Source organism: Triturus cristatus, chromosome 8, assembly GCF_964204655.1.
Source record: "Triturus cristatus chromosome 8, aTriCri1.1, whole genome shotgun sequence".
NCBI lineage: Eukaryota > Metazoa > Chordata > Amphibia > Caudata > Salamandridae > Triturus > Triturus cristatus.
Window position 1 is genome coordinate 339,832,428 of NC_140591.1, and position 27,585 is coordinate 339,860,012.

Consider the following 27,585-nt stretch of genomic DNA (forward strand, 5'->3'; position numbering starts at 1 on the left):
CTTCAGGGACCGGTGGCCATGAATATATGTCGTCTTTCTGCTGCCCTGAAAAGTTTTATTTTACTTTGTTTTCCAAATCAGAGGGCTAGCTTGATTCCAGTGTAGTTCTCTGCTCTGAAATGCATTCGGTCTGGCAGCTATTTCTGACCTCCAGGCAGGCAAATGTCCGACTTGTATGGCCGGGATTGTGCATGCTCTGACCTCTGGCAGCAGTCAGTGTTTGAAACTTAACTCTGAAAAGACCAAGGTACTCCTTCCGGTTGGGCAGCGACGCCTTTTTTTGAGTACCGCCCGTGGCCTCAGAATCTTGGTTCACTTGCTTCCGCCACCAGTCCAAATAGCCAAAAATCTAGGGGTCTTTCTGTTTTTCACAGACCACATGAGAAACCAGGTGACATACTCCTACTTTCTCACATTAAGATATCTGAAACAAATTATTCCTTTTATCCGTACAGAGCTGCAGAAAACAGTCATTGTAGCCTTAGTAATCACAAAGCTAGACCACTGTAACACTCTGTAAGGGGGCACCCAGCAATGTCTACTAAACAAGCATTTGGAATGCAATAGGCTCACATTTGCGAGAGTTTAAACTATTACCATTGTAAATGACAATACCTTTTATTTAGGTTTTAAAAACCAAAACATAAATAAAAGACATAGTCAGTTACAACGCCATTAGCACAAGCTCGTGTAAATGCGAGACCTATTGCATTGCAAATGCTTGTTTATTCCAGGAGAGGGGTTAGGAGCAGGTATAAGTGAGGCAGGCTGTGCTCGCCATTAAGCCCCACCCCTACCTCACACAGGGTGTGTTTTTTTTTTTTTTTAAAGTTGGCAGGTCTGCTGATGTCACTGCCCAGACACGGAAAGGATTGACAGATTGATAGCTCTATCTCAATTCTGTGGGTGGTGGTGCATGGCCAATCTTAGTTGGTGGAGCGATTTGCCTGGTTAATTCCGATAACGAACGAGACTCCTCCATGCTAACTACTTACGCGATCCCCAGCCACGTTTCTTAATCCTGGCCAAAAAACGTTTCACAAGACAATACGAGTTATTTTTCTTACGTTCTTGAGCTAGTTTTAACTTCACTTACCTTCACCCACTTTCCTTTGCGCTGCGCCCTTACTCACACTTCTAGCTCAACATTTGTGGATTTAGCATATCCAAAATTACATTCAAAACATCCCTGAGCTCCTCCCTCTCAGTGAGCGGGTTGTAGCCCCCAGAGGAACTAGGTATTTCCTCTGGGAGGAGAATCCCAAATGATGAAGCATGTCACCTCTGGTGAGTGAGGGATTTCGTCCTATAAAAGGGATATACATGCAGGTTTTGTTCCACTTTGTTTTGTGGTTTTGATTCAACCTTGTTGTAGTGGTTTTCCACACCTTCTTAGCTTTTTTGATAGACCCCGGGGTTTTGTACTGTTGTTTATCTTGTCTATGGGGAATAAACCCTGTGTGGTCTCTAAACTATCCCTAGGACCCTCCGGCTTTAAACTGTATTTTGTTATAGCTGCCGATGTCACTGTCTGCAACTTGGAGTTAGAGCAAATGAGTTTCCATCGGAGCCTGTTTGATGAACATGTTCTTCCGAACAAGAGGATATGTTTGCTTTTGCATTCGTAGATTTAGAATGAGAAATAGGACCGCGATTGTAGGGTAAAGCATCTTCCACTCCTTATTGCTGTTGAGCTCTTGGTAGAATGGACCCCAGTCAAATGGAACTGCTTCTTAAAACAATTCGCACACAGGAGACCTAGTGGCTTTTACTAATGTTTGCCAATGTTGTGCAGCATCAGCAAAAAGAGAAAAAAAAAGATAAACTTTCCTGACGATGATGTGTAGTATAATTAAAAACAAAAAAATGAAATAAGTATAATGCACCTGCCATTTTTTTTTTTTTACTTACCGTTTCAAAATGGAGGATGCCAATTTTGAAGCAGTAAATCTTTTTTAATTGTACACATATGCGAAAGTTAATACAATGGGGTACAAAGCTTTCCTTGAGATTGAATTCTTAAGTCTCATCAGCGTATTCGCCTATTTGAAATCTACTGTACAGTAAAATAGGTTCCTCTGTTCAAGAGTGGGCCCTGTATAGCCAGAGAACAATCCTTATTCATGTTTATTTAGTTATGCAGTCAGTTTTGGTCATATGCCAGACTACATCAGTTTTAAATTGATTGTAGCACGTACCAAGGGATAACAGCAGCTGGTTAGGACAACTCAAGGTCCCAACGATCATCACCTGGAGACTCCAAGCTTCCATCTTGTCATCTGGTATGACATCTTTAACTTCTACATGGAGACTCTTGGAAATCTACTCGCAAGTAACAGCTTTAAAATTCAGCAATACACCGACAACACACAACTCTACATGAAAGTCTCCTTCGCTCCCGATATCCAATATCTCAAATACTGCCTCAACCTGATCCACACCTGGATGTGTAGCACCTACTGGAAGCTCAATCCTACCCAAGACAGAATTCCTACTATTGGCCAAGAGCAACAAGCAAAACCCAGACAAAACATGAGTTAAAGGTATGAACATAGACTGTTTTGAACCACAGCTTTCACCCAATGCCAAATCACTTGGATTCAATCTGGACACAGTATTAACCCATGCTCAAGGAATACATTTAAAAGAAAACGAAAAAGGCCTTATACAGCTATCTCTAGTGAAGTAAACAGGAAGGGATTGCAGAAAATCTGTCGGGTAGAAAAAAAAGTGACATCACCCTCACTATGATGTAGCTTCACTAGCTACCACTGGCAGCCCGCACCATCTTTAAAAGCAGCTGCAAAGCCATCATGATCAGCACCCTCGTCAGTCTGGCTGACAAGCTAACAACTTCCTGTGTGCTCATCACACCGCAGCAGAGACACTGTCAGAATGGGGATGAAGAAATTTAAAAAAGGATAACGCGAGGCAACAGGCGTTCTCTATTTATGCACCCAGGATCTGGAACAACATCTCTGTATCGATCAGGGTTGACACAACCTTGATAACATTTAAGAAAGACCAGAAGACACAACTCTTAAAAGAACACTGCATCTGAATGAAGTAACAATCCAGTTCCACTCTCAGAACCAAATTTCCATTGTATTTACTGATTGCCTGCATCTTTGTATTTGTACAGCGCTCCACTGCCTTTGACTGAGTTTGTCCCACACAATTACCACATACATACAAACATATTTTACTAGGAGCTTTAAGTTCTCTGGGAGCAACTGCAATAAACAGACAAACCACATTAAAGGGTGCTCAAGCAACTGCAATTGCCAAAATATATTTGCATGAGAAAGTCTTAAAGCACGATATATGCTTAATCATCCTGCTCAGTGCCTCATTTGCAATAAATAAATATTTTGTAAAAAAAAAAAAAAATGCAGGGACCACACAATTTTCCCTGAAACCGCTCCACCGCGTTGCCAAATGCCATGATGTGTGAATACAAAGGCAGCCTAGTCTTGATGATTTTCTTCCTACCACCATTCTCTTTTACTCCCTCTTGCAGATTCTTACTGATCACTGTTTTCTCTCCCTTTGCCACCACTGTTTTCTCATCTCTCTCCTCCTCCTCCCTAATTCACGTGTCTGCTTTTCTCGCCTTTGCTTTAGGTCAAAGTCTGTTAATGAAAATTTTGCCTAATCTCCTAAATGAATAACCACAACCAAATTAAGCACTGGTCCAGGGGTTCCTAAAAAAGGCGTGGGGTAGTGGAGAACATTCATGAAAATTCTCCCACAATCATCTAGTTAGTAAAACGGGTACTCTTCAGTAAACAAGATCTGAAAAACTCCAATAGTAAGCCCTCGCCCTTTCAGAAGTGTGCCAGTTCGCTGTTGAGAATGTGGTTTGTTGTGTACTGGTTTAGTGCTGTGCTGTATGCAGGAGCGGTAACACGGACCACGGATACCTCCCTAGAGCAGTACACCATGAAGGAATGATAAAGCTGAAAAGGGAGTATGAACAACACGTTGACCTTCACTGTGCATCTTGCCAGTCTGGTTGCAACTGATAACCATGAACTGCCTCCAGTTTTATTTAATTCGGACAGGACAACGTTCGCACTGTTTGAGAATGTTCTTCTTATGAGCACGGAACCATAGAGGAAGACTCCCTTTGCACAGTTTCTCAACAAGTAAACAATATGAAGTTGCCAATTAAAGGTCTTATCCTGAAAGTGTCTTTGTTTTTTCACCTAAAACACCTAATTAAACATTCTTCAGTATATTTTTGCTACCCTAAGGACGAGACACCTACATGCAGATTTCTGAAAACAAATATTACAGCATAGGTGAAGGGATTGGTCTTTAATAATAGAACAGGGAAACTATGCAATCCTCAGGGTGTTTCTCTTTACTCGGCAGGCAGGTAAATGACACCTCTGTACAGTCCATACCTGGGCAGCCAGAAAATTAAAGGCTTCCAAAGCTAAGCCTGCAAACACTGCTTACACAACCCTTTCTTGTTGAAGGACGCATACAGTTGCCAGGTAAACAGAACTCTAATAACCTACCTGCTGCCGGGTAAGCGATGCCAAACGTGTTCTCCAAGCTACGAAGTCGGTGGTATTTATGAACACAAAAAGCAGTGGACAGAGGCCACTGGGGGCGACGGGGGGAGAGAACCAATATTGACTGCCGTTCAATGTCATTAAGTGCAAAAGAGGGAAATCGAATTTTATACCGAAATCTTAGGTCCCAGAAAGTTAATCATTGAGCTTGGAACATCTAAAGATGTCAATACACTGATAGATTTTTTGCCAGTCCTTTCTTCTGGTACAATCTCTAGACATTAAGACTACCTATAGTTTCAGATATATAATACATGGGAGCCTGCAATCAGTGTTGATAAGCCCGTTTCTAACTTCCTTATTGCAGTTGTGCCATTCATAAGTGAGGAGGCTGATCAACTGCAATAAGTTATTACACAGTTGGCTTTAGACTCGCAGTGTCTGCTGCCAGAGCCAGCAACCTAGATGGAAGGCGAGAATTATTAAAGATTGCGTTTAAACAAGGAAAAGAGATAGTTTTTCATCTTCTGATATCTTTTTCAAAAAAGAAAAAAAAGTTAACCCCACAAAGCAGACGTTTATGTCAACATATTTTTTACATGCTATATATTACTACCAGAAAAAAAAACAATCTCTGCATGGTTCTACACAATCTAAAGTACAAAATGTTATCTGAAATATAAGAAATGACTAACTGCTCTTTGATATGATCAATTTTGCAGTCCAGTTTCTGTTTTTATTCTTCATGTCTGCACTGCACATGAAAGAGCAAGACACTAAGGATTTAAGTGGGGAGGGTGATGGATGGTGTGACCATCTACTATAGGAAATGAAATAACCTCTGCTGTAAAATCAAAAAGCCCATCGCAAGTCACTTCAAAGTGGGGTAACCTTATAAAGGAACTCAACCTTATTCCTCTAGAGGGTCATGGAACTCCTAAGTGAGCTGCAATATCCTTACAACGAATCGTAGGGGGGTACTTTAGCCCATATATTTGATATTTATTAATTTATAAGGTACTCGAATCACCCCATCAGGGGTATCTCCGCGCTATCACTACTACAGCCAACCAAGAATAGAAGTGAGGGGGGGTGTGGCCTAGCTTCGAGGCAAGATGGACGTGTAGTGCCTCAGCTCCGCCGATAACCTCCTCCCGACTCAATATCCTGCAACTAATCCTGACATCTCGCACTGCACCTGGATGTGCCACGACTGGCAGTACCTACCCCGGCTTGTTGGTGCCCGGCACTGCCCCTGGTTCGAAGTTACGGGTCCCGTCATCTTGGGCCCGGGGGTGTTCCTGCAGCCGGGGACTAAAGTGAAGCTGACATCGGCCTGCCGTGGTTGGTGGGCGGCTGCGGACTACCAGAAGCTGCCGGGGCAGCGTCGGAGCGACGCCTAGGCCAAGATCTCCGCCAGAAGGTGGGGGGTGCACGTCGCTCCTCGGCGCTGTCCCCCCCCACCCCCACAACGCATCGGAGGTGTTCTGGCAGCGGCCTGAGTGATTGAGGGGCGTTCGCTGCCCCCCCACCCCCCATGTCTGGAAACCTCTCCGGAGCCCCCGATTCTGCCGGCTGAAGACTGCGGGGGTGCGAGACCTCGACCCGTGACTGGAGGCTGCTGGTGACCGCCGGAGTGGGGTGTTCCCCTAGGGCAGACGGCGGTGAGCCCCGATACCAGGTACGGTGGTGGGGCACGACCGCGGGGGACCTCGGTCTGGGGCGCTCCTGCCTGTGCTGCCTCGCTGCCGGGGACGGAGTGCTTGGGTGCCCCGCATCGGGAAAAATCGGCAGCGAGCCTTCTGCTCTTGGCGTGGTGGGTGGCCTGGCTCTTGGACTTTGGGTGGCGCAGCCCCCTTGGGGCATTGGCGTTTTGGTGTGCGGCAACTCCCTTTCGCACCCGACGCTCGCACAGCGAGTAAATAACGGCTGAGAGGTGGGCAAGCTTTGGAGGACTGGACATTCCCTTATTGGGCCCCTGCATATGTGTACCGCTCAACTTGGGCCCTTCTTTGTCGGGGATGAGTCACAGCGGACTCGATTGCCCATCGGAGAGTGTGGGATACTGAGAGACGCCATCTTACACCGCAGCACTCACGTGTTGAGAGCGAAGTGTCCCCTTTGGAGAAATCTCTGCCGCGATAGCTCGATTCTGGCCTCCCTCTGATTAAAGCACTCCCTGACCACCTCCATTGGCCTAGCAGGGGGCTCCGCGATGTCTAACGCTAAGGGAGCCAGGGCATCCCAACAATGCAAACTGGATCGGTACACCTGTACGAAGACAGACCTACCTGACAAGAGGGTGCCGGGAGACGTGCCCCAGCATGGCGCGGAACAGGCCCCAGCTGAGCCCACTATGAAGGACCTCATGGCAGCCATCACTGGCGTCCGTACATCCATAGACACTCTCTCCTCTGAGATGACACTTATCAGGGCCGACCTCGCTAAGTATAGGGAGAAGATGCAGCAGCTTGAGATCACCACAACAGGACTACTGGGCAACACCTCCCAACTTCAAACTGAAGTCGCAGAGCTGCAGGCCTTCCGTAAAATAACAGAGGACAAGCTTGACGATTATGAGGGAAGGATGAGGCGCAACAACGTACGCGTCTTGGGGGTGCCTGAAAAAATGGAGGGCCCTGCCGTCGACCTTTTCATCGAGAACTTGATCACGACTAAGTTACAACCAAAAGGTCTCTCCAAACTCTTTGTCGTTGAGAGGGCGCATAGAGTACCGGGGGGCCGCCCGGGGGCCCGCCTCGCCCAATACTGGCCCGCCTTTTAAATTATCGAGACAGAGACATTATCCTCCAAACTGCCAGGGTCGCCCCCCCCCCCGCTCCACCTGGATAATGCCTCCATTACTTTTTTCCCTGACTTTACTCGCGGGGTACAGATGCGTAGGCGCACGTTCCAGGATGTTAAGAAACGATTGCGAGCCAGAGACCTAAAATACGCCATGCTCTTCCCTGCGAGGTTGCGTGTGGAAGCGGAGGGGAAAACATATTTCTTCGACCATCCAGAGGCCGCGTCGGAGTGGCTGGACACCCGGGGGGACCTCCAGGGGGGTGCCCCATCGGGCAGCTGACCTACAGGAGGTAGCGGCATTGCAACGCCTGTGTGATGTCGGTGTCACAGACTGCCGCTGTGGGCGGAGTTTGCCTGGAGGGCACCCCGGCAGCGCCTGGTACGGTACCGGGTGCCATTTTGAGACACTGCCTGACATTGCTCGGTCTGTCCTTCTTGAACAATGCTTGAGATGTACTTATAACTGGGAGTGAGGATCGGGGAACTGTTAATGCCTCCCCCCACGTTCTTCCTTTAGCTGGTTTCTTTCTTTTTCTTCCTTTTCGGATGGGCGACAGGCACTCTGCATCTTTAGTTCGTATGGGCAGTTTGAGGCCCAGAGTGCAGGGAAGCAGGGGGGGTGGGGGGGGGGGGGGAGTTGGGAGGGATTGTGGTTTCTTTTGGTTGTTATTACTGTTTATATGATCGACGGCATGGGATCTAACGGCACATCACAAGCTTATACACTACCGACACACAAATGGGTATGCAGCGTAACAAGGAAGTTAAAATCTTGAGTTGGAACGTTAACGGATTGGGGGATAAAATCAAGCGTAGTGTGGTGACCCAACACATTAAAAGACTTTCCCCTGACATTGTCCTCCTCCAGGAGACACACCTGATAGGCAACAAGTGTGGGGCAATGTGCAGGTGGGGATACTTGATGGTGGCACATGCAGGCTTTACGTCTGGATCGAGGGGTGTGGGAAGCATGGTTAAAAAAATCTTTTCCGATATCAATTGCATCTACCTTCCTAGACGACCTTGGGCGATACGTGGGTGTGACAGGCACATGGGAGGGCCAAACCGTAACCCTCCTCTCAGTTTACGCACCCCCAGGATTGCAATCGATAACACTTACGGACCTTAGTGCTTTGCTACTTACACTACCTGTGGGGCATCTCGTCATAGGCGGGGACTTTAATTCTGTCATATCAGGCGAGCTAGACAGACACCCACCGCGTCACTTACCCCTAATGGCACATTCGCTCTCTAATTTTTTGGACGCAATGGGCCTAGTAGATGTATGGAGAACTTATCACCCGGATAAGATACAGCACACTTTTTACTCTCATGCACATCGCAGCCTCTCCCGCTTAGACTATATTATCTCCCCCGCCTCCCAGATACCTAACGTTCACGAGGTCAGACACCTACCTGGGGGTATCTCTGACCACTCCCCCCTCTGGGTACACATAGTCCTAGATCATGCGCAAATCGGTCGCATCGCCCCCATAAACCCCTGACACTTCAAAAACCCCAAGATACGTGTGGATCTGGTCAAGTCCATTGATGCCTATTTTCTAGAAAATGAACACACGGTTGACTCCCCGCAAACACTTTGGGAAGCGTTTAAAACTGTGATCCGAGGGCAGGCCTTATCTCTAATAGCGGGAGCAAAGCAAGAAAGGCTGAAAGATATCTCCGACGTTGAACATAGGGTCCACAGACTTGAGCATACAGTCAACTCAAACCCCACGCCCGAAACGATACATGAATTACGACTCTGCCAGGACGAATATAAGGCCTTGGTCACTGATCGCGCCAAAATAATGGGGCAGGAAAAGCTGGGCCGTCTATATGACTGGGGTGACAAGGCGGGGAAATTAATAGCCTGGCTTGATCAAAGAGAGCGTGCTAGTGGTCTGGTGCCTGAGCTACATGGGACAGACGGTCACTCTGTGACAGACCCCCAAGATATAGCTACTCAATTTGCAGCCCACTACTCTGCGGTGTACAGGTCTGTGGCCCCCTATACGTTTGAAGACTCGGTCGAACTTCTAAGGGATATCTCCCTCCCGACCCTATCGGAGGCTGATGGCCAATTCTTAGACGGCTCCCTCTCCACTGAAGAAATCGCGCTGGCAATTCGAACACTCCGACCTGGTAAGGCACTTGGCCCCAGTGGTATCCCTATCGAGCTGTACAAGCTCCGTCCTGACAAATTAGGGCACTATCTCCGTTCCATGTATACTTCCAGTCTTGAGACGGGGATACTGCCTGTAGACCAGCGCCTTGCCACCATAGTCACCGTATATAAGGAAGGGAAGCCCAAAACTGATTGCTCCTCCTATCGGCCCATCTCTCTTCTTAACGCCGAGCCTAAAATCCTAGCTTAAGTGCTCGCTACCAGTCTGATCAAGGTTATAGGGGACCTTGTCCATCCAATCAAGCTTTATGCCTCGGCGTAATACTGCTTTGAATTTGCGCAGGGTACACGGGGTACTGGGTAGGGCCCCTACCATACGCGAGGATGCCATCATAGCGTCCTTAGACGCCACTATGGCCTTTGACACCATTGAATGGCCTTACCTGTTTGCAGTACTAACAAAATTCGGACTTGGCCCGATCTTGATCGGCTGGGTAAAACTCCTCTATGCTGAGCCCATGGCGCAGGTGGTCGTTAATAACAAAAAATCCGCCCCATTCGTACTTGGTCGTGGCACTAGGCAGGGCTGTCCCCTCTCTCCCCTACTATTCGCTCTGGCCCTCGAACCCCTTGCAGCGTGGATACGCAATGATGTGGTCATACGCGGGCTACACTGGGCGCCGGGATGGGAAGATCGTATATCCCTGTACGCAGACGACGTTCTCCTCTATCTCGCCTCCCCCAAGAGATCCCTTATTGTGCTGCTCGACATCCTGGACATCTTCGGCAGATATTCTGGGTTCCGGATAAATTGGCAGAAGTCTCTCATATATGTCCTCAGCGGAGACTCCCCGCAGCTGCCTCGAAATTGTTCGATATCAGTGGTCACTGTCGGATTCAGATACTTAGGCAGATTTATTTCCCTTGATCCGGCACTCCGATACTCACGCAACTTGACCCCACCCCTGCAACGCCTTAGAAGCGACATCACACACTGGAAGAAACTCCCGATCTCAATGTTGGGCAAGGCTGCATTATTCAAAATGATGTCCCTGCCACGCTTTCTCTATGCACTCCAGAACACTGCTGACCCTGTACCTAACTCGTATTTTAGAGAGATAGAGGGCATGCAGAGAGACCTCCTTTGGGGCGGACGGCCACGAATTGCCTTAACAAAGCTCACGCTTGGGTGGTACGATGGTGGAATCGGATTGCCGGACATTAAAAAATATTATTGGGCTGCTCATCTCATAGCCATTAATCATGGCACCTATGGCCCCCCTGACGCCCCGGGATTCCGTATGGACCGCTGGATCCTTCCCAGCGGGACGTACGGCCGAGCACTATATTCCGCACCTGGTAAGTTCCCCCTGACGGGGCCCACCAAACACACAGTTAAGGTGTGGCATGATGCGGCAAAATCACTGGGCTGGGCCAACAGACTAACGCTAGCTACCCCGCTGTGGGACTCACAAAAACTAGGATACCTGGGCGACTCAAAGGGGTTTGACAAGTGGGACCTGATCGGTATTTCCACTATCGGAGATCTTTGGGCCGCGGAGACAGTCAAGCCATTTAGCACCCTCCAGACTCAATACTCACTTGCTGATTCAGAGTTGTTCAGATACCTTCAGGTCCGACATGCGCTACAGGCCGCACTACCAAGGGGCGCCACCTTACCAAAGTACTCCCCGCTAGAGGACAGACTCCTTGACGGGTACCTACCTGAGAGGGCCATATCCCTGACGTACAGGAAAATAATCAATAACATGAGTGATCCCCTGACCCTTCTGCGGGAGAAATGGACCGAGGACGGAATAGAATTGGACGACGAAGGGTGGCAGACAGCGAAAACGGTAGCAATATCGGCGCGGCTCCGCCTAATACAGCTAAAAATCCTGCACAGAATATATATAACGGGGCCTCAATTGGTACACATGAGGGGGCACACGGATGGGTCTTGTAAACGGGGATGCTCCCAGCCAGGTATTTTCATACACATCCTTTGGCACTGTAGGTTAATTTAGGAGTACTGGCACAAGATACACTCAATCATTAGTGAAGCCCTTGAGATTGAAATCCGACCGGAGGCTCCCAGATGCCTCCTAAATATCTGGGAACCCACAGATCTCAATGCCTATGCCATACAATGGGTTACACTTGCTTGCATCATTGCAAAGAGGAATATCGCTCAGCACTGGGGGGCATCAAAGGCACCCACAATAACGGACTGGAAAAAGGACCTTGATTGGTGCATGCAGCGAGAAAAATCTGTATACATTGCGAGGGGCTGCCCCCGGAAATGGTCCAAGATTTGGACCCCCTGGAACTTATATAGAGGCGAAATATGTACCCCCCCCCCAGACTGCACGATGTAGATGTCTCCCCCTCTAGCACGTAAAAAAAATTTTTTAAAAACACTGCTACACACAACAACCACTGCACTAAACAGATGTGAGGATGTACCCTTTCGGCTAGAGTGGTCGACCTCGAAGCTGGGGAACTGGGTTTGAGTCTCGGTAACAACGCTCAATATTCTGTGATTCTGGGCAAATCACTTAATCTCCCCGTGCCTAACAAAAATGAATGTGTCTTTCTGTAACGAAACTGGTGCTCATGTAAAGTGCTCTGATAGCCGATGACTCAGGTCTAGTTCGCACTATATAAAACTCTACAACAAAAACAAAACAAAAAAAAGAGGCAAACACCTAATAATCAAAGGAAGCGTATTTACTACACCAAAACTAGTGATTATCCAAATAAAATTAAAAAACACACTAACCAGAAATCAGACTTTCACAGATTCTGAGCCCAGGACAAAAAAAAAAGAACTCTGACTAGTAGACCAGTTTGGAGTAAACATTCGAATGGCAATGTAGAGAGAGGTATCTGAATATGTAGAATAGAATATTAAAAACTTTTGTCCCATCGGTTCCTTTGGCACACATCTCATGAATTGTTGTGCAAACGTACACAGCATTCTCTCCACTACACATTAACAAATTATGTGTTTATCACAAAAACTAATGCCTCTACCACAGAGACTGGGTTAAAGCAAAACCTGTTAAAGTTTATACAGAACAAACGTGATGTAACAGGTCAAATGAATGCCTAAATATTAGATGGAAACCACAAATAGGAGAGCTTATGTCTCATGATTGTGGACCCCACTTTACTGCCGATGTCTCTATTTTTGACTCCTGGCTCGAGTCTCCAAAGTTTGATGGATGGGAAGCACAAAAGGATTTTAATGCGGCAGGTGATCCTGGGCATTGACTCCACGTTCACCAGTCTTGGGATGGGTGGCTGAGACTCCCCAGAAGATTTGATTCCACTGCCGTAAGTCGGTATAAAAAGTTCATCAAGAGCAGGCACAGCTTCGAGTTCAAAGGCCAGTAACTATCCCAAAACCTACCAGTTCTGCTCCGATGCCATATCTTCGGTAATCAGGCAACTCAAATGAAATCCTCACAGTTTAAAACCTTTTCTTTCACAAAGAGGGGAGAAGATGTAGCCTAACGGCTAGGGCAGTCAATCTCAAATTTGGGGAACCGGGATCGAGACTCGGCAATGACACTCAACATCCTTTGATTCTGGCAAATTACTTAATCTCCCTGTGCCTAACAAAAATGAATATGTCCTTGTGTAACGCAACTGGTGCTCATGTAAAGCGCTCTGATACCTTAGGGTCAAGTTCGCGCTATATAAAACTAGGAAGAAAAAAAAGTGAAGAAGCTTTAAAATGCCTTACAGTGTCAAATACAAAGGCTTTATGGCGTGCATTCAATTAAACCCGCAATATAACCACTCATCTTACAGTGAAGCCCATCAAGGGTGGGGACTGCAAGCACTGAGAAATGTAACTCTATAACTGCCAAAGATATAACAGAGTTGCCTCAGTATTTGAGTTCTTTTAATACTCTTCGCTCTAGCCAGCATCAGTATTTTCAAAATATCCACTGTTACCCAAAGAAGCACCCAAAGCTGCATTTAAGTTAAATATGTATTATTTTGATACCTGTATTGCTGATAATCTCTGTTCTAAGAAAGCGCATTCCAGTTTTCACATTAGATTAGATACGATTTGCTGAAGGGAAAACAATATCTTGGATGCAAACAGAAAACAAGGGGAACAGAGTTGCAATGCACACACATCCGACTCCCTGCAATGCTTTGGTGTGTGTCGAATCTAAAGAAGGTGAAACCAAAATCCCAAATAAGCTATTTGTAGCTAGACCACAAAAATAAAACCAGCTGCTGCTGACCAATGAAAAGAAAAGAAATGAGAGGGACGATGAAGCCAACCAACGGTAAGTAATGGGTAGGCTCAAAGCCCTTTTTTGTTTAAACAAAAGACCTTGCAAGCAACAGCCCATGCGCAGTCTCAGGACAGACCTAAAAAGGAAAATGGAAGCCGTCTTTTCTTTCTTTTGATACGTTTTTTTTTTTTTTTAAAGAAAATCGTTCGGCAGAAAGGGATATTTATGGCAACTTATTTGTTTCTATTCTCTTGGTCATTACAGGAAAGACAGAATCTCTCCATGCATCAACACAGCTGTGTTTTTATAACACATAATTGGAATTTTAATATTTCAAACAAGCAAACATTTTGCATGCAAATTATCAAACACAGCATTTTTTAATCTTACTTACATGAAACTGATCCTAATAACTTTTAGTTCAGGATGGTGCTTTGCAACGGAGGTCTGTATGGGGCTTTGATAGAGGACCAGTATGGGGCTTTTGCCCAATGGCATTTCCAATGTGCCGACGATTTAGTAAGGTTTCTTGCCCTTGCCTCCGTCTGACCTTACGAAAGTTTGAGTTGGGCCTGACCCCCAAACATTCTGTTTATGGGGGCTTCCCATAACAAAGTTGGAAAACCACTGCTTTAGTGACTTTTAATATCCTTATAATGTATGTACGGTGATACTTTATCCGGTTTAGTGTTCTGAATATATAGAACAGAGAGCACAGCTAGGCTTTGAGATGCAGATGCGCAACTGGACATTGCACCTGCTTTTAGGGACTATTAGATGTGTCTTAATAATATTTTCAATGTACACAACAAATATACCTTTAGGCGAAGAGGACCACTTGTCTCCAAGTCTATAAAGCTCCTTGACAAGTGCCACGTCATTCACACTGAACCTCATAGGAGGCGATGGAGTGCGTCACTTTCTGTGCCCTACAGCACTTGGGTGTGAAACAAAATGTAACACTTGCTATTTTTTATTCAGGAAGGTGCCGACCTGAAAGGATTTCACACTAAAAGTGTACTCTGTGTTCCTGTTGCTCTGCAAACAATTTGTCAAAAATAATGGGACAAATGATCCTTAAAACTCGCTACAGCTAGAGGAATGCTCGAAAGTACAAAAGGTCTAAAATGGGTCGCATACCACAAACTGGACTACCATGTGGACCTTCGAGGAGAAAACATTTTAGCTAGAGCTTCGTCCATGGGTCTCTCGGCTTGTGATATACTTTAACTTACTAGATAACCTATACATAGATTTTAAATGGACGAAAGGGGGAGTCACCATCACCAGTGAAGACTGGAACCAGTTGCACAGACAAGTACTGTATCTGCTACGGAACCACTAAAGACAACCATATAGAAATAGTTATGGTTAACGTGCACGTTGCTTCTAAATATTAACGGCATAGAAGTATTTCTGGGTCAAAAGAACGCCATAAATGCTCATTTGCATTTATATGAGATTGAGTGAGGTCGTCACAATGCTCAATGGAATAAGAATGAATACCAAGAGCGGGTTGATACATTTTTGCTCCTTTGCTTTTATATGGATTAAATGAGGTCACCACAATACTCAATGAAATAAGAATGTATAGTAGGGCGGGCTGATGAATTTAGCTGCAATAAAAACAAAATGTAAACAAAAAAATTTAAAATTAAGAACGAGGATAAAATCTGTGGGCATGTACAAAAAAAAACTCTTCTGCCATTTGATTTTGTAACTGTCACCCCTTTATAACTCAGGGCAGAAATACCTGGTTAATAGTTAAGGTTTTTTGGAGCAAAACATCAGCCAAATGTTCACTTCAGTGACTTAATGTACGATTTAGAACTGGTCAGAGGGGAGCAAGGGCAGTGCTTAAATTGAGCCGGTGGTTTCCGGTGCTCAGAATTGGCACTTATTTGTCAACACAGCACTTATGACAGTCTGCCACACGGTGGCGTTGCTCAACTAATTTAGAGATAAGCAGAACAACAGTTGTTTATGAATAGAGCACACATAAAAAAATATATACTAATACCTTCTTCACCAGCCATACCTTTAGCGACCTGGAATAATCTCACCTGTCACACTTGCAGACAAGAGAGATGGTTTGTAGTTGTTTTGGCAGCGATGACAGCGGTGATGGTGGTGTAAGCTGCAGTGGCCTTCTGGTCAGGACCCTGGCACTTTTTATTTTACTAATTAAGCACCGACTAAGGGAATAGCAAGGGGACATACTAGAATCCAAAAGAATAAAATGTAAGATGGTGGGGCTAAAGAATTCTCATACAAGGACAGAGAGCATAGGGAAAACCGTACCACACAGTCAGGGCCACCGTCGTGAGCAGAGGATGCCGCTAAAGCACGATAGGGCGAGGTTGGTAGTTGCCGGTAAGCTTAAAGACAGCACTTGAAAGCTACAGCATCAGGACACACAGCATTGAGAAGACCATGCCACGTAGATAGGGTAACAAGCGTTGGCAGAGGACACTGCTGGAGCAATGCAAGGTCAGGCTGGTGGTGGACTGGAGGCCAAAGAAAAATACACAATAAGGGCTTGAAAGCTACAGTATCAGGACTCACCACACCGAGAACGCCATGCCACAAAGACATGGATGGACACTCGCATAGATGAAAGATGCTGCGGGTGCAATGCAGAGAATGATGGATAAACGAAGAGGGTGCGTACGATGCAACAGCTGTTCAGTGCGTGACAAGTAGAGCAAGAGGGGGGCATCGAGCCAGTGTGAGATGAAACAGACACACGAAGACGGGAGGCAGGGATCGTTCACAAGCTGCATTTACTAAACACCTTGGTGTATATGACTGCAGCTAATGATCCTAGTCAACAGGCATGTAAACTCTATTGCCTTTCTTACCCTTCTTCAACAAGTGAAAGTGCAGAGTTATTTCCCACTGTTCAAGCCATGCAATAAGAACATGTATCCATCGGAAAGGAGCCTGGTAACGTGCGCCTCTTCACTGTTACAGATTAAACAAGTGGCAGCAGTGAGACACGCACAGGGCGCACATCCAAATGCTTCCCAACTAAATTAAGTACATCCATTTCAGCAGATGCCAAAGGACGGGGATCGGGTATCGCCGCTGTGGAAGTACGGCTGCCTTTCCAGCATGGTTAGGTAGTAAACGGAAGAAGAAGTTAATAGGGCAGGCGACACACAAAAGGATGTAACACCTCAAAAGAAAGTGACTAATGATGTGCAAACAACGCGAGAGGCCTAAATGAGGAATATTTGAATAAGATTAATGTAACAAATGTATCAAACAAAAATAGGAATTTGCAGGGCTTAAAGCAGCTGTTGTGTAAATACTTCACTGGGTGGCAGTAAACGATATTACTGGAAACACTTCCATGAAGATTCAGCTTCAGAAATGCCAATTGTGCACATCTTTTCACGCCATATTATGTCAGTCTGTTTTTCACTGCTTCTCTTACTGGACGGTTTATATGCTGTGCTCTCCTCGATACGGTTTTTCAGTTAGTTTTGGTCATTTTCCTTGTGAGGGCAACGGTTTGAGCTGTCAGAATGTTTCACTTATTTTTACTATCACTAAGCAAATGCAGCGCTCTATGGGTCAGGAGTATGAATCCTTACGGAGCTGTCTTAGCATTCAATCGATCTGAGGTCGACAAACTGAGCACCTTTAAGCTGGCTAATAGTAACACCTGCTTTTTAAATGCTTATACACAGTGGACCATTAGTATATATATCCATAATATATATATATATATATATATATATACACACACACATATATATACACACACACACATTTATCTATCCAAGAGGGGCTCTCTAAAGATCCTGCAGGTAGGAAACATGAAATTCTCGACAGGCACACAGAGATCTCAACCGGTCCAGAAGATTTTGTATCAGCGTAACAAAATGCCTGGTAACTCTATACAGGGCAAGGATACACCAAAAGAAAATGGCTCCTTCAGGAGCCTGCCCTGCTCAGTGGTTCTCCTACCAGCGAGTCAATCCCATGTGCAGCTTTCCAATGTAGTGAAGCATCAGAAGCTACCCAACAATGCGCTCTTTGGCCTCGATTAGCCACAAGTATTTATCATTTTCCCTATTTTTTTTTACTGAACAATTCAATCTTGCATGTATTTAATACATTTTTTCAGAGTATGTCCAGCTTTATTATGAGAGTGGTTGCCTTACTAAAGGTGCAGGTTCAAGTTACTTAAGCTGTGAGTACTATTAGGGATCTTTATTACAAAAAAAAGGATTGAGAAGGCATCACATACCAAACTACCCCTTCACTTTATATGAATGCAGTCACAAAAGAAACACTGAAATGCACATTGGGAACCCAAAATAGGGTCTTAATGTGGGTACTTAGTAATGGAGGAAAAATCCCCTAAGAATACACCTTAAATTTATTCATTCATTAAGAGATCAAATTCTGGAAATAAAAAGGGTGGAATTTCACTCAGTGGTATATAATAGAGGTTTACTGGACTGAAGGCACCGCACTATCACTGGTCCCTTTTCTCACGGCGAGGGTACTTCTTTCTGCCACACTGATGAAGCCAGTTAGCCGCCTTATCGGGGTCAAACATAACTTGCACGCATCTTTGTATCCACAGGCCAGTTACCAATGATGAAACCGTGCAAACACACTTTCCAAGGGGACCATTACTTGAAAGTGGCAATCTGACGGCCCCATTAGTCTCCCCAAACAACCAGTTTAAAGATTTACTTCGCAGATAAGCAGCAAAACATTTTCAAACATGAACATGAAACAACGTTGCTCAGAATTGCTTTAACTGTCTTGAGGGCCTGATCTAAACAAGTACAAGGAAGGTCAACGAGATGGAATAAAAAGAAAACAGTAGAGATCACAACTTAAAAGCATCAACACTCACAGCATTCAAACTGTGAAAAGTGTATCAAGTTAGGAGACAAAATAAAAACTAGCTCTCACCCTTCTTACTTCCTCAAATGTTGGACAGAAAACTAGAACTACCAACCAAATTATGCTAAAAAAAAATATATCTGCTTTTGGCATCACATTTTAATGCACACCACTGGTAGAAATTCCAGCAGACCAATTACAAAGTGTTTCCATTCGATCCAGTTTCTGGTGTATTTGCATCTCCTGAATCCATTGTGGAGAAAACTCCAGCTGCAAACTGGTATTGGCTACAGGTGTCTAATTGTATTAGTTGCAATTAGTCTCTTACGCTGCTGCAGGTTTTCAGGGAAAGTACATTACACAACATTCACTGGATATTTATTCGCAGTTGAAAATAGGTCTATGACAAAGATGTTCACATACATCGCTTTGTCTGCACATCTATTTCAAATTACCCCTCCCACCCATAAAACACATTTTTCCCAACAATGTCACCTTATGTGAAGAAAATAAAAAAGTTTCACAGCCTTGTCGTCACTATTGCATTTGCAAGATGCACTCTCATAGGTAAGACCCAGGAAACAGGTAGGCACGTGAACAAGGGAACCTCACCAGTGATAATTTAATCAATTTAGTCTCCAGCTATAGACAAAAGTTCCAACGGTCAGGGAGATAACACTCACTAATGACATAACACTCACTAATGACATCACACATTCCACATGACTCATCATTCAACATAAAGCTAGAACAGAAGACACAACAGGCTAGAACAGAAGAATACCACAGCCAAGTTTGTTTCCCTCGGCATGACAACACTGCAGGCCCTTCTGATACCTTAACCCCTTCAGCGCGGCGCGGATTTCCGCGCCACGCTGAAGGTTCCGTGCGCGGGCGGGGCCATGACGGAACGGTTCCGTCATGCGCACAGCGCAACCGACGTGCATGACGAAACCGTTCCGTCATGCGCGTCGAACGGGTTAAGCAGTACACTGACCTGTGAGCTCGAAAGTGTTCGAGGGTGAATGGCAGGGAAAGAGGATGACGGTTGGAGAAAAAGGAAAGTATTCAGTTTAGAACATTTAATCAGCACCAAATACACAACGCTCCCTGGGAAAACAAGAATGATGGTAGCAAAGATGGTGGATGGAAATCAATGGTAAATGGAGGGAGGCAGAGTCATATGCAGAATAGGAAGGAGAGAAAAACAGGCTCAGTGTTATTAAACTGACAATCGTGGTCATCCAGCTTTAAATACTCCTTGTGGTACTGAGCCACAAGGAGTTGTGACTACCCTAGAAAGATAGGATGATGTCATAAACTCTAGCCCTCTAACTTTGCTCTGAGAAGGTGGCAGAAAGAGAATGGTGATTTTATCTGGGAGAGGAAGAGACATTACCCACGTCTAATATTATCATGTTAGTATGTCTGAAGCATAACGGAGACATCCATCTCGAGAGTCATGCCCCAAACTGTCCTTGGAAACAAAAGCACATTCCAGGTTCTTTCAGACAAAATCCAGGTTAATTTTTTTCTTTCAGATGAGTCATTCAATAAAGTTAAATAGTGTATTCAGTTATTGATTAGGTTGTTTAAAATGTGTCGATCCCTGCCATGTATATATTAAAAACCAATATTAAAGTGGCCAGCAACGTCCACAAAATAAAAAAGACCCACATTTTAGAATTGTACAAGCAGAGTCCACGCACGTGAAGTGCATTTTGAATTGTCCTAATTCTATATTCTCATTTTGCATGTCAACAATTAACAAAAGACGTGGGTTGCAATGATTCACCGCAATGTTGAAATATTTGTATTTTAGGACGTTTCAGTAACAGTAAGATGCTAAGGGGATGTAGATATGCACGGATTTATGACATATCAACCAAGACTCAATGATTGAGAGATAAAAAAGACATTTACATCATCTCCATGCTCGATCAAGGCTGAGGTGCTCCAAATTACACTGGTATGCCAGGAATCTCAAAGATGCATGTACTGTAGGTTAAGATTACCAATAAATGAAAACAAAAACCCAGGAGTCTGCTTCACGTTAGAAATATGGCTTTCTTGTTGAAAGGGGTTTAAACTGTGAAAGCAAAGCAAAACAAAACTGGACTGGGTTAAACGTAGAGCAAGATCTTACGGCTGTGTGAAAGAATAATCCTCTACCGATGATGTCCACTCACAGCAAAATTTCGATCCTTGGGGATAGTCCTTTAAAACGGGGAAAGCCTTGCTCTAAACTGGAGCTGTACTTTCGTTTCAAGTGCTATGCCTATCTCTGTTAGGCAGTCTTCTCTAATAGTTTAATTTATCTGTGAGGGCTAAGCAGAGCAGACTTAAACACTGGCAATATATGCAAAGGTGTTGGCAACTCAAACAACAAATACAGAACAAAGTACCCCCCTGCAGTATATTATAAGGAAATTGCAAGTCACCAAGCAGTTCCATGACCATGTAGAGGAACTAGGCCAAAGACCAAGTTCCTTGATAAGGTCCTGGAACTCGAAATGTGAATTGCAATACCCTCATAAGGTATGGTCGGTACAAATATGCGGGCATACCATCGTCCTTCTCCAAACCACATAAATCCTTGGTGTATTGCTCTTTTAATTTCATTACTAGGGTTGGGCGGAACTCAGTTCCCCTCTGTGGAATTCCGTGGAGTTTCATAAAAGCTCTGCAAGATTCTGCGGGGTTCCGCCAATGGGTGGAAATATGCATGTTGTACAGCAATTTAGCCCAGTAGCGTGAGCAGCGCTGAAAAATCAGTGTGAGCTGTGCGCTAGATAGAGGGTGTGGCCATTTTTGTTGTTTTTGCTGCTACTCAAGTAGAAAATCTACTTGAGCTGCAGCAAATCTACCTGAGAAGCAGCCATCTGGTCGTGATCACCCAAGTTAGAAAATAGCACTAGGGGATGCCAAATCTCGCTCACATTGCTGGATCCTTGCGGGAAATAATTCTGCCACTTTTGTAATTAGGCCGGAACTCTGTGTTACATGAGTAATGCCAAATTCTGGCAATTCCGTGGGCAGAATGAAACATTCCACCCACCTCTATTCATTAGACAAAAAGAATACATTCAGAATATGTACTATGATATTAAACACACCAAAAGCAGTTAGTAGTTTTTGAAAAACAGATATTCGATTCAGTTTAATGAAAGTCGGGTTAAAAAAAAAACACTGTATATTCCATTGCTCCTACATTGACTTATTACATGGAACAAATAAACCTGTTGCCATAAATCTCTCTTTTCTGCCGATCACTTTTTCATGATAAAAAAAAAAAAGATATCAGAAGAAGGAAAAGCCAGTTCCTGCTTCATTTCTTTAAACTGCAGCTGTAATGTTGCTCCATGACCTGCCTTTCACCCTTGCTATTGGCTCTGTATCAAGCATTGTGAGGTCAGAACTCAACTTTGATATCTCTTTACAGTTGACCTGCCATGTTATTTTTTTTTTAGAGGGGTATAGGTGCATTGCAATTTACCTGTAATAAGGAAATTAGAGATGAGCTTTTCTCAAGAGCAGGTTCGTTCCATGTATTATAAGAGAATCATGCAAGAGACATCATCATACTAGTATCAATGGTATATATGCAAACAGCTCAACGAAACCTCAGTAAGTGTCCTCAGTAACAGGGGCACATATTAGACTGCAATTGGACCTTATCACAGTCAATATAACCACTGACTCGGGGTGACCGCATCCATCCATCGTGGTAACTACAGCTGTCTTGTTGCACATTAATTTCATCAATCATTTACTACTGGCTAGGGGTTGGGAGCAGTGTCAATACTAACTCTGTACTGATAGCAAGTATATTTTACTGCTCCATAAAAAAATCATGCAGATTAAGACGGCTGGAATCTCAGAACTCAATTACATTAAACCCAGGCATGATATGTCATATTACTGGGCCATCACAGTACCCAGAGCACTCGCCACCAAAGACCACCATATGCAACCTGTCCCCCTTCTCCACTCAAACTCGCTGGACAATGGGCATGCCTACCAAAAAGAAGATAAATACTGAGGAGCTGGTAAATTTCTCCAGTCTCTGCCCTCACATAATACACAAGGAACTGCTAAATCCCTCCAGTCGCAGACATCAAGATGATAAACGCACAAATCAATGAATTAGGAACAGCTTACTCAACAGGAAATCTTAACAGACAACAATACCCTTAAAACAATACCCATAAAACAATTTAAAGAAGGCTCCTGCCTGTGTGAACATCTCAGGGTAAAGCCACTGAAAGAGATGCAAGGCCATGCCAATCAGAGAACGTATGCTATACAAACACAACACCTGGGGAACAAACTGGCTTAGCATGTTATTTACTAGGACGCTCCACCTTCTTGTGTTAGTGAGCTTCGCACAGAAGCTCACTGTATGTATTAGAGGTCTCCGGGGAAAACATCTGTGCACAGCGTCACTTCCCAGAACAACTTGTGCAAGGCCTGAAAATACTGATGTGGAACTATACTTAAAGGAGGAAGCAACGTATAAAAAAACAACTCTTGCTAACCTAAGCAAATCGTTGAAAACACCATGTCAACCTTGAAAGAAAAGAGAGCACGAAAGAAGTTCTGTTGTTGACACAAAAGAAACATTTAAAAGTCGAAGAAACATAAAATGTAGGTTCTACTTCACACAACCGTTTCAAGAGGAACCCAAAATACACGCCATAAGAAATGTTGTACAAAAATGTTTAGTATGTGAACGTTGACATTCACTTTACGAATCATCTACATATGGACGAAGGGTAGTGTCAGGACAATCACTACACACCAAGATTTATTTTTTCTCCAAAGGGCATTAAGCCATTAGCAAGACATAAGCAAACTGCCAGGTTAAAAACAACAGTTATGAGTACCAATCCTACTTTGTAAGCTTGGTTTAGGGGAAATTTGCAAAGTGTATTTGTGCTGCTTCAGGAAATGTCCATTTGGGGTTTTATGTGGCAAAGAACTAATAATGGAGTGGAGGAGCCGAAGCATGATGGAATGGAACGCATAACAGAACAGTAACCAGTATCTTTGATTAAAATCAACCATTCCATCATTTGTTGTGCTGCCCAGGAGAAGCTGTTAATGAGCTCCTGGGTATCAACCTCTTAATTTCGCATAATAATGGTCCCTGCTTTTTCTGACTTATTCCAAGCCACCCACAAACTCCATAAAATATACGACATCTTGGAGTACCAAACGGCACGCGCTCATTTTGTTTTAAATTACACACTGGTACAAAAGTGACCTCGCACACATAACGAATGACGATTCCTGTCCAATATTCGTGCAGCTTACTTCAGCAATACACGAAGGTTGCTTGGGTGCAACAATGTCGTTTAAACTGTTGGCCTTGAGCACTACAAGCCCAGATAACCATGTTCTTAAAAACATTAGACCCTCTGAGATCAACGGTGTAAAAGGTCAATGAAGATCAACTGAGCTAACTGTCCCCAGCAACAAGACAAGACAGAACACACCATGGACGAAAATCCATGTGCTGTAATGCTTGTATTAGGATAATAAAGGCAGTTCACACAATGTTTCATTCGACTGGGCAATACAATATTTATTGCACAATCGCCCCTTCCTATTAAAACAAGTACTTAGCCTAAAGCTATTAAAACACGACAATAGCCATAAAATGCACACCGAAACATGGAATACGTTCAACATATTACATTAGCCAGACTAGGTAAGATGCAATTAACTCGTTCTGAGTATGGTATATTGAGCCAGTTCACTTGACTTCGACTGACAAATGTGGGACAAGCCCATGACAATTCTATAGGAGGGTGTTAGAAATGATGGCTACCACCCTTGAAATGCTGAGGGATAAAATGATGGGCAGTCAAAGAGACATGCGCTCTCTTTAGTGTTGGTTACCTTCCTGGACATGGTCAAGTGTGCTCGTTTTCTAAGGGTATATACTTCTTTTCGTTTCCCAAACAGCAGGCACCGCTATTAGTTTTGGAAACATGAAAAGATTTCGGGAAAGAACACGGTGTGTGGCATATGAGGGGTGCTTACTGCAGCAATGTGTGTGTTGGAGACAAACAATCGGCGAGACAACAAGCTAAAATCATGAAAACATAGTGCAAATGCACACAAGGACGTCTACAGCAAGGCCTCCGGAGCCGTGAACATACGCGGATCAGCGCAGTGTCAACTGAACAGGCAGAGCACAAGCTGGCATTTTTCTGGATCAAAATGTCAAACACTGCTAGAAAACCTTTACTGCCTAGTGCCCGAGTTCAACTGAAACAGGAGCCCCTTTTGAGGCGCAGCGTTTACTCGGACTCTAGAATGCTTCGAAAGAAGAACAGAAACACAGCACTTGAGCAGAATAACTGTGTGGCAAGACCCACTACCCAAGTGCCCTTGTTAATGCCCCAATCATGCGTATTTCAATTATAACGATATATTACAATCTTCGAGAATTCCGGGAAACGAATGTCTCCAAACTTCGTCACAGAGGAACATTGACAAGCCAGATTAATTAAATAAGATCCAACCCTGTACACTCCAGCCACCCCCTCCACCCCAGCAGTAAAAGACAGCAGTGTTAAAGGAATATGTGGAGATCTGAGGTCGATGTTCTTACCATGTCTGGGGGGACAGAGGCGTTGGACATCTTGATGGTGAGATCCTAGCTAAGAGCTTCGGCTTACACGATGACCAGGCGAGTTTCAAAAGGAAAAAAAAAGCGTCTTTGTGTTTCCACTTTTATGTGTCACAGATGTAAAATCCGAGTGTAATGATCTTCAAGGTGGCAGCCAATAGGCTCCTTTTATCAGCAGCTCTTAGATCAGGTAACACGGGGCATTAAATGTTTACTTGCTGCCAGTCCTCTGGAAAGGAAAGCCCTGTGTTTCTTTGACTTCTGTTTTGGAAACGACTTTCCTCACGACAAACTCCAACGAGACGACCACCACAAACAAACCACTAAATAATGCCCCTTTCACCCCCGAGAGGACTCCTACAGTCAGTCCTCAAAAGTTGTTCTGAGACGCCGGTGTATTTACTGCAAGCAAGGTGAAAATAAACATTGGCCAAGACGGGGGAGGGGTGAACTCACCCTCCGGGGGTGGAGGAAAGCAGCTTCCTGTGGGAGCTAAGGCAGTGGATATACAGGGCAGAGGGGGGGCAGGGCTGGAACTGCAGTCCTCGGTGCCAGCGGCAGTGAGCAGTCCTTTCCTCCTGCTCCGCCGCCCGGGCGATCCCTCCTGCTCTACGGTGCCTCCGCGCAGCTTCAGCCCCGGGTCTCGCCCCTCCGCCCGGCCCCGCTTTACTAGGACGGTGCGCTGAAGCTGAACCTCCCTCCGCTTCCTGCTGTCATTCCGAGATTCAAAGAAACATGGCCGCAGAGGCAGGGCGGGGACGAGAGGCGAGTAGCGTCAGCCGAGGCCGCCCAGTCAGAAAGACGTCAGTCCTAGATGCCCACCCACTGGCTTCAACCCTTCATGGGGAATGTAGTTTGAAGAGTTGTTTCTCTCAGAAATCTGCTCCTCGTGTGAACGCAGAGGTGTTACTCTATAATAATTCAAATTAAAAATAAAGAGCGAAAGGACGGCGCTTCCGGGTTACCTAAGATTCTAGATCGCCATCTTGGAATAGACGAATTATCCTGACTGGACTGCCGCAATCTCTTTAAACTTAATGAGAACATCAAGAGATTTGTATGAAAGCAATCTGAAAGTACACATTGGGATTCTTAAGGACTCTTAACTTATAATGTCTAAGTTGTTAGTTGTTTAGAAAATGTGTAAGACCATCAAACTGCTGCTTAATTGTACTATGTTGGATTTATATGGCTCTTCTGCTCTTAAATTCTTGATTTTTTTTGCATTTTTTTATTTAGCACAGACTCGACCCGAAGGTATTGGAGTGTTTTACATGAGCACCAGTTACACTACACAAGGATGTCATGTACGTTGGCATGCAAATATGCATTAAGGCCTGCAGCGGTGGCGCACCTCTGCGAGGGATTGCACACACACTTACTGCATATATGTAGGCAGTCACCACGAGCGACCGCTACCCCATTTATTTGTACCCTATGGGCTGAGCCCAGCCTACAGGGTGCATCAGCGACATTGTATGGTAGAGGCCGGGTGGCACTCTACATGCCTTCCAACTTTTATTGAGGTGTTGTGTTCTGTTCTGCTACCCTTGCCTTGCATGCATAGTCTCTCTGATGCTGGCTGGTCGTAGGGTTGGGGTGAAGATCACATCTCTATTTTCTGGCCCTTCCTTCGCTTCCGTTGGCTGGAACGGGAATGTCCAGGCCTGGTTGAGCCGGGACGGAGGCTTGAGAGCCCACAGTTTACAAACTCTTGCCACCAGGAGAGGTGTTGATGTCCTGGGGCCTCACCGTCATGTCCTGCACCAGTGGGCTGCATGTGGACCAATTTTCCCCACTGGCAGCCTCCCATTCTTAAGCTTTTCCGTCAGACCCCGCTGACTGGTTGTTCACCACTTTGAACCACAATACATTTTTAACAGTCAAAGTCTGCATGAACCGTTCAACATCCCTGTTTGCTTGGGGCCATTGCGGCATCACTTTCCTGTGTCAACTTGCCAGAGAAGCTAGTTACACCTGGAATTCCTGCCCTGGACATGGGGGTCCTTTAACAGTCTTCAGTTAGGCAGACCAGTGCAAACACCTTCTTCAAAACTGCTTTTACTTTGGAAGATCGCAGTTGACTGCACCAATTCCACCATTGGAAACTTTGAGTGAGAGTCAATTAGCACAGCAGTGAGGTGGCCATCCAGGAAACTCCCAAGAACCATGCTAATTTTTGACCACAGCTTCAGACTTGGTTCTTCCGTGATGACGTGGGCCGGGGGTGGAGGCCCTATTGGTGATGGCACAGGAGTGACAGTTGCGCACCTTCTCCTCTACCTGGATGTACATCCAGGGAAACCACGCCTTGTCCCTCAGCCTGACTTTTGTTTTAACCACACCCTGCTGTCCTTG

The 27,585-nt window shown here is 45.0% G+C and overlaps 1 protein-coding gene across 1 annotated transcript in view; it reads right to left on the reverse strand.

Moving 5' to 3' along the window:
* Window positions 1-25,998, reverse strand: part of UBL3 (ubiquitin like 3) — a 345,611-nt gene extending 319,613 nt beyond the window's left edge. The window contains exon 1 of the mRNA XM_085621653.1: window positions 25,210-25,998. Within this exon, the coding sequence (XP_085477779.1) occupies window positions 25,210-25,239 (30 nt within the window). The 5' untranslated portion in view covers window positions 25,240-25,998. The remainder of the gene's footprint in view (window positions 1-25,209) is intronic.
* Between the last annotated feature and the right edge of the window lie 1,587 nt (window positions 25,999-27,585).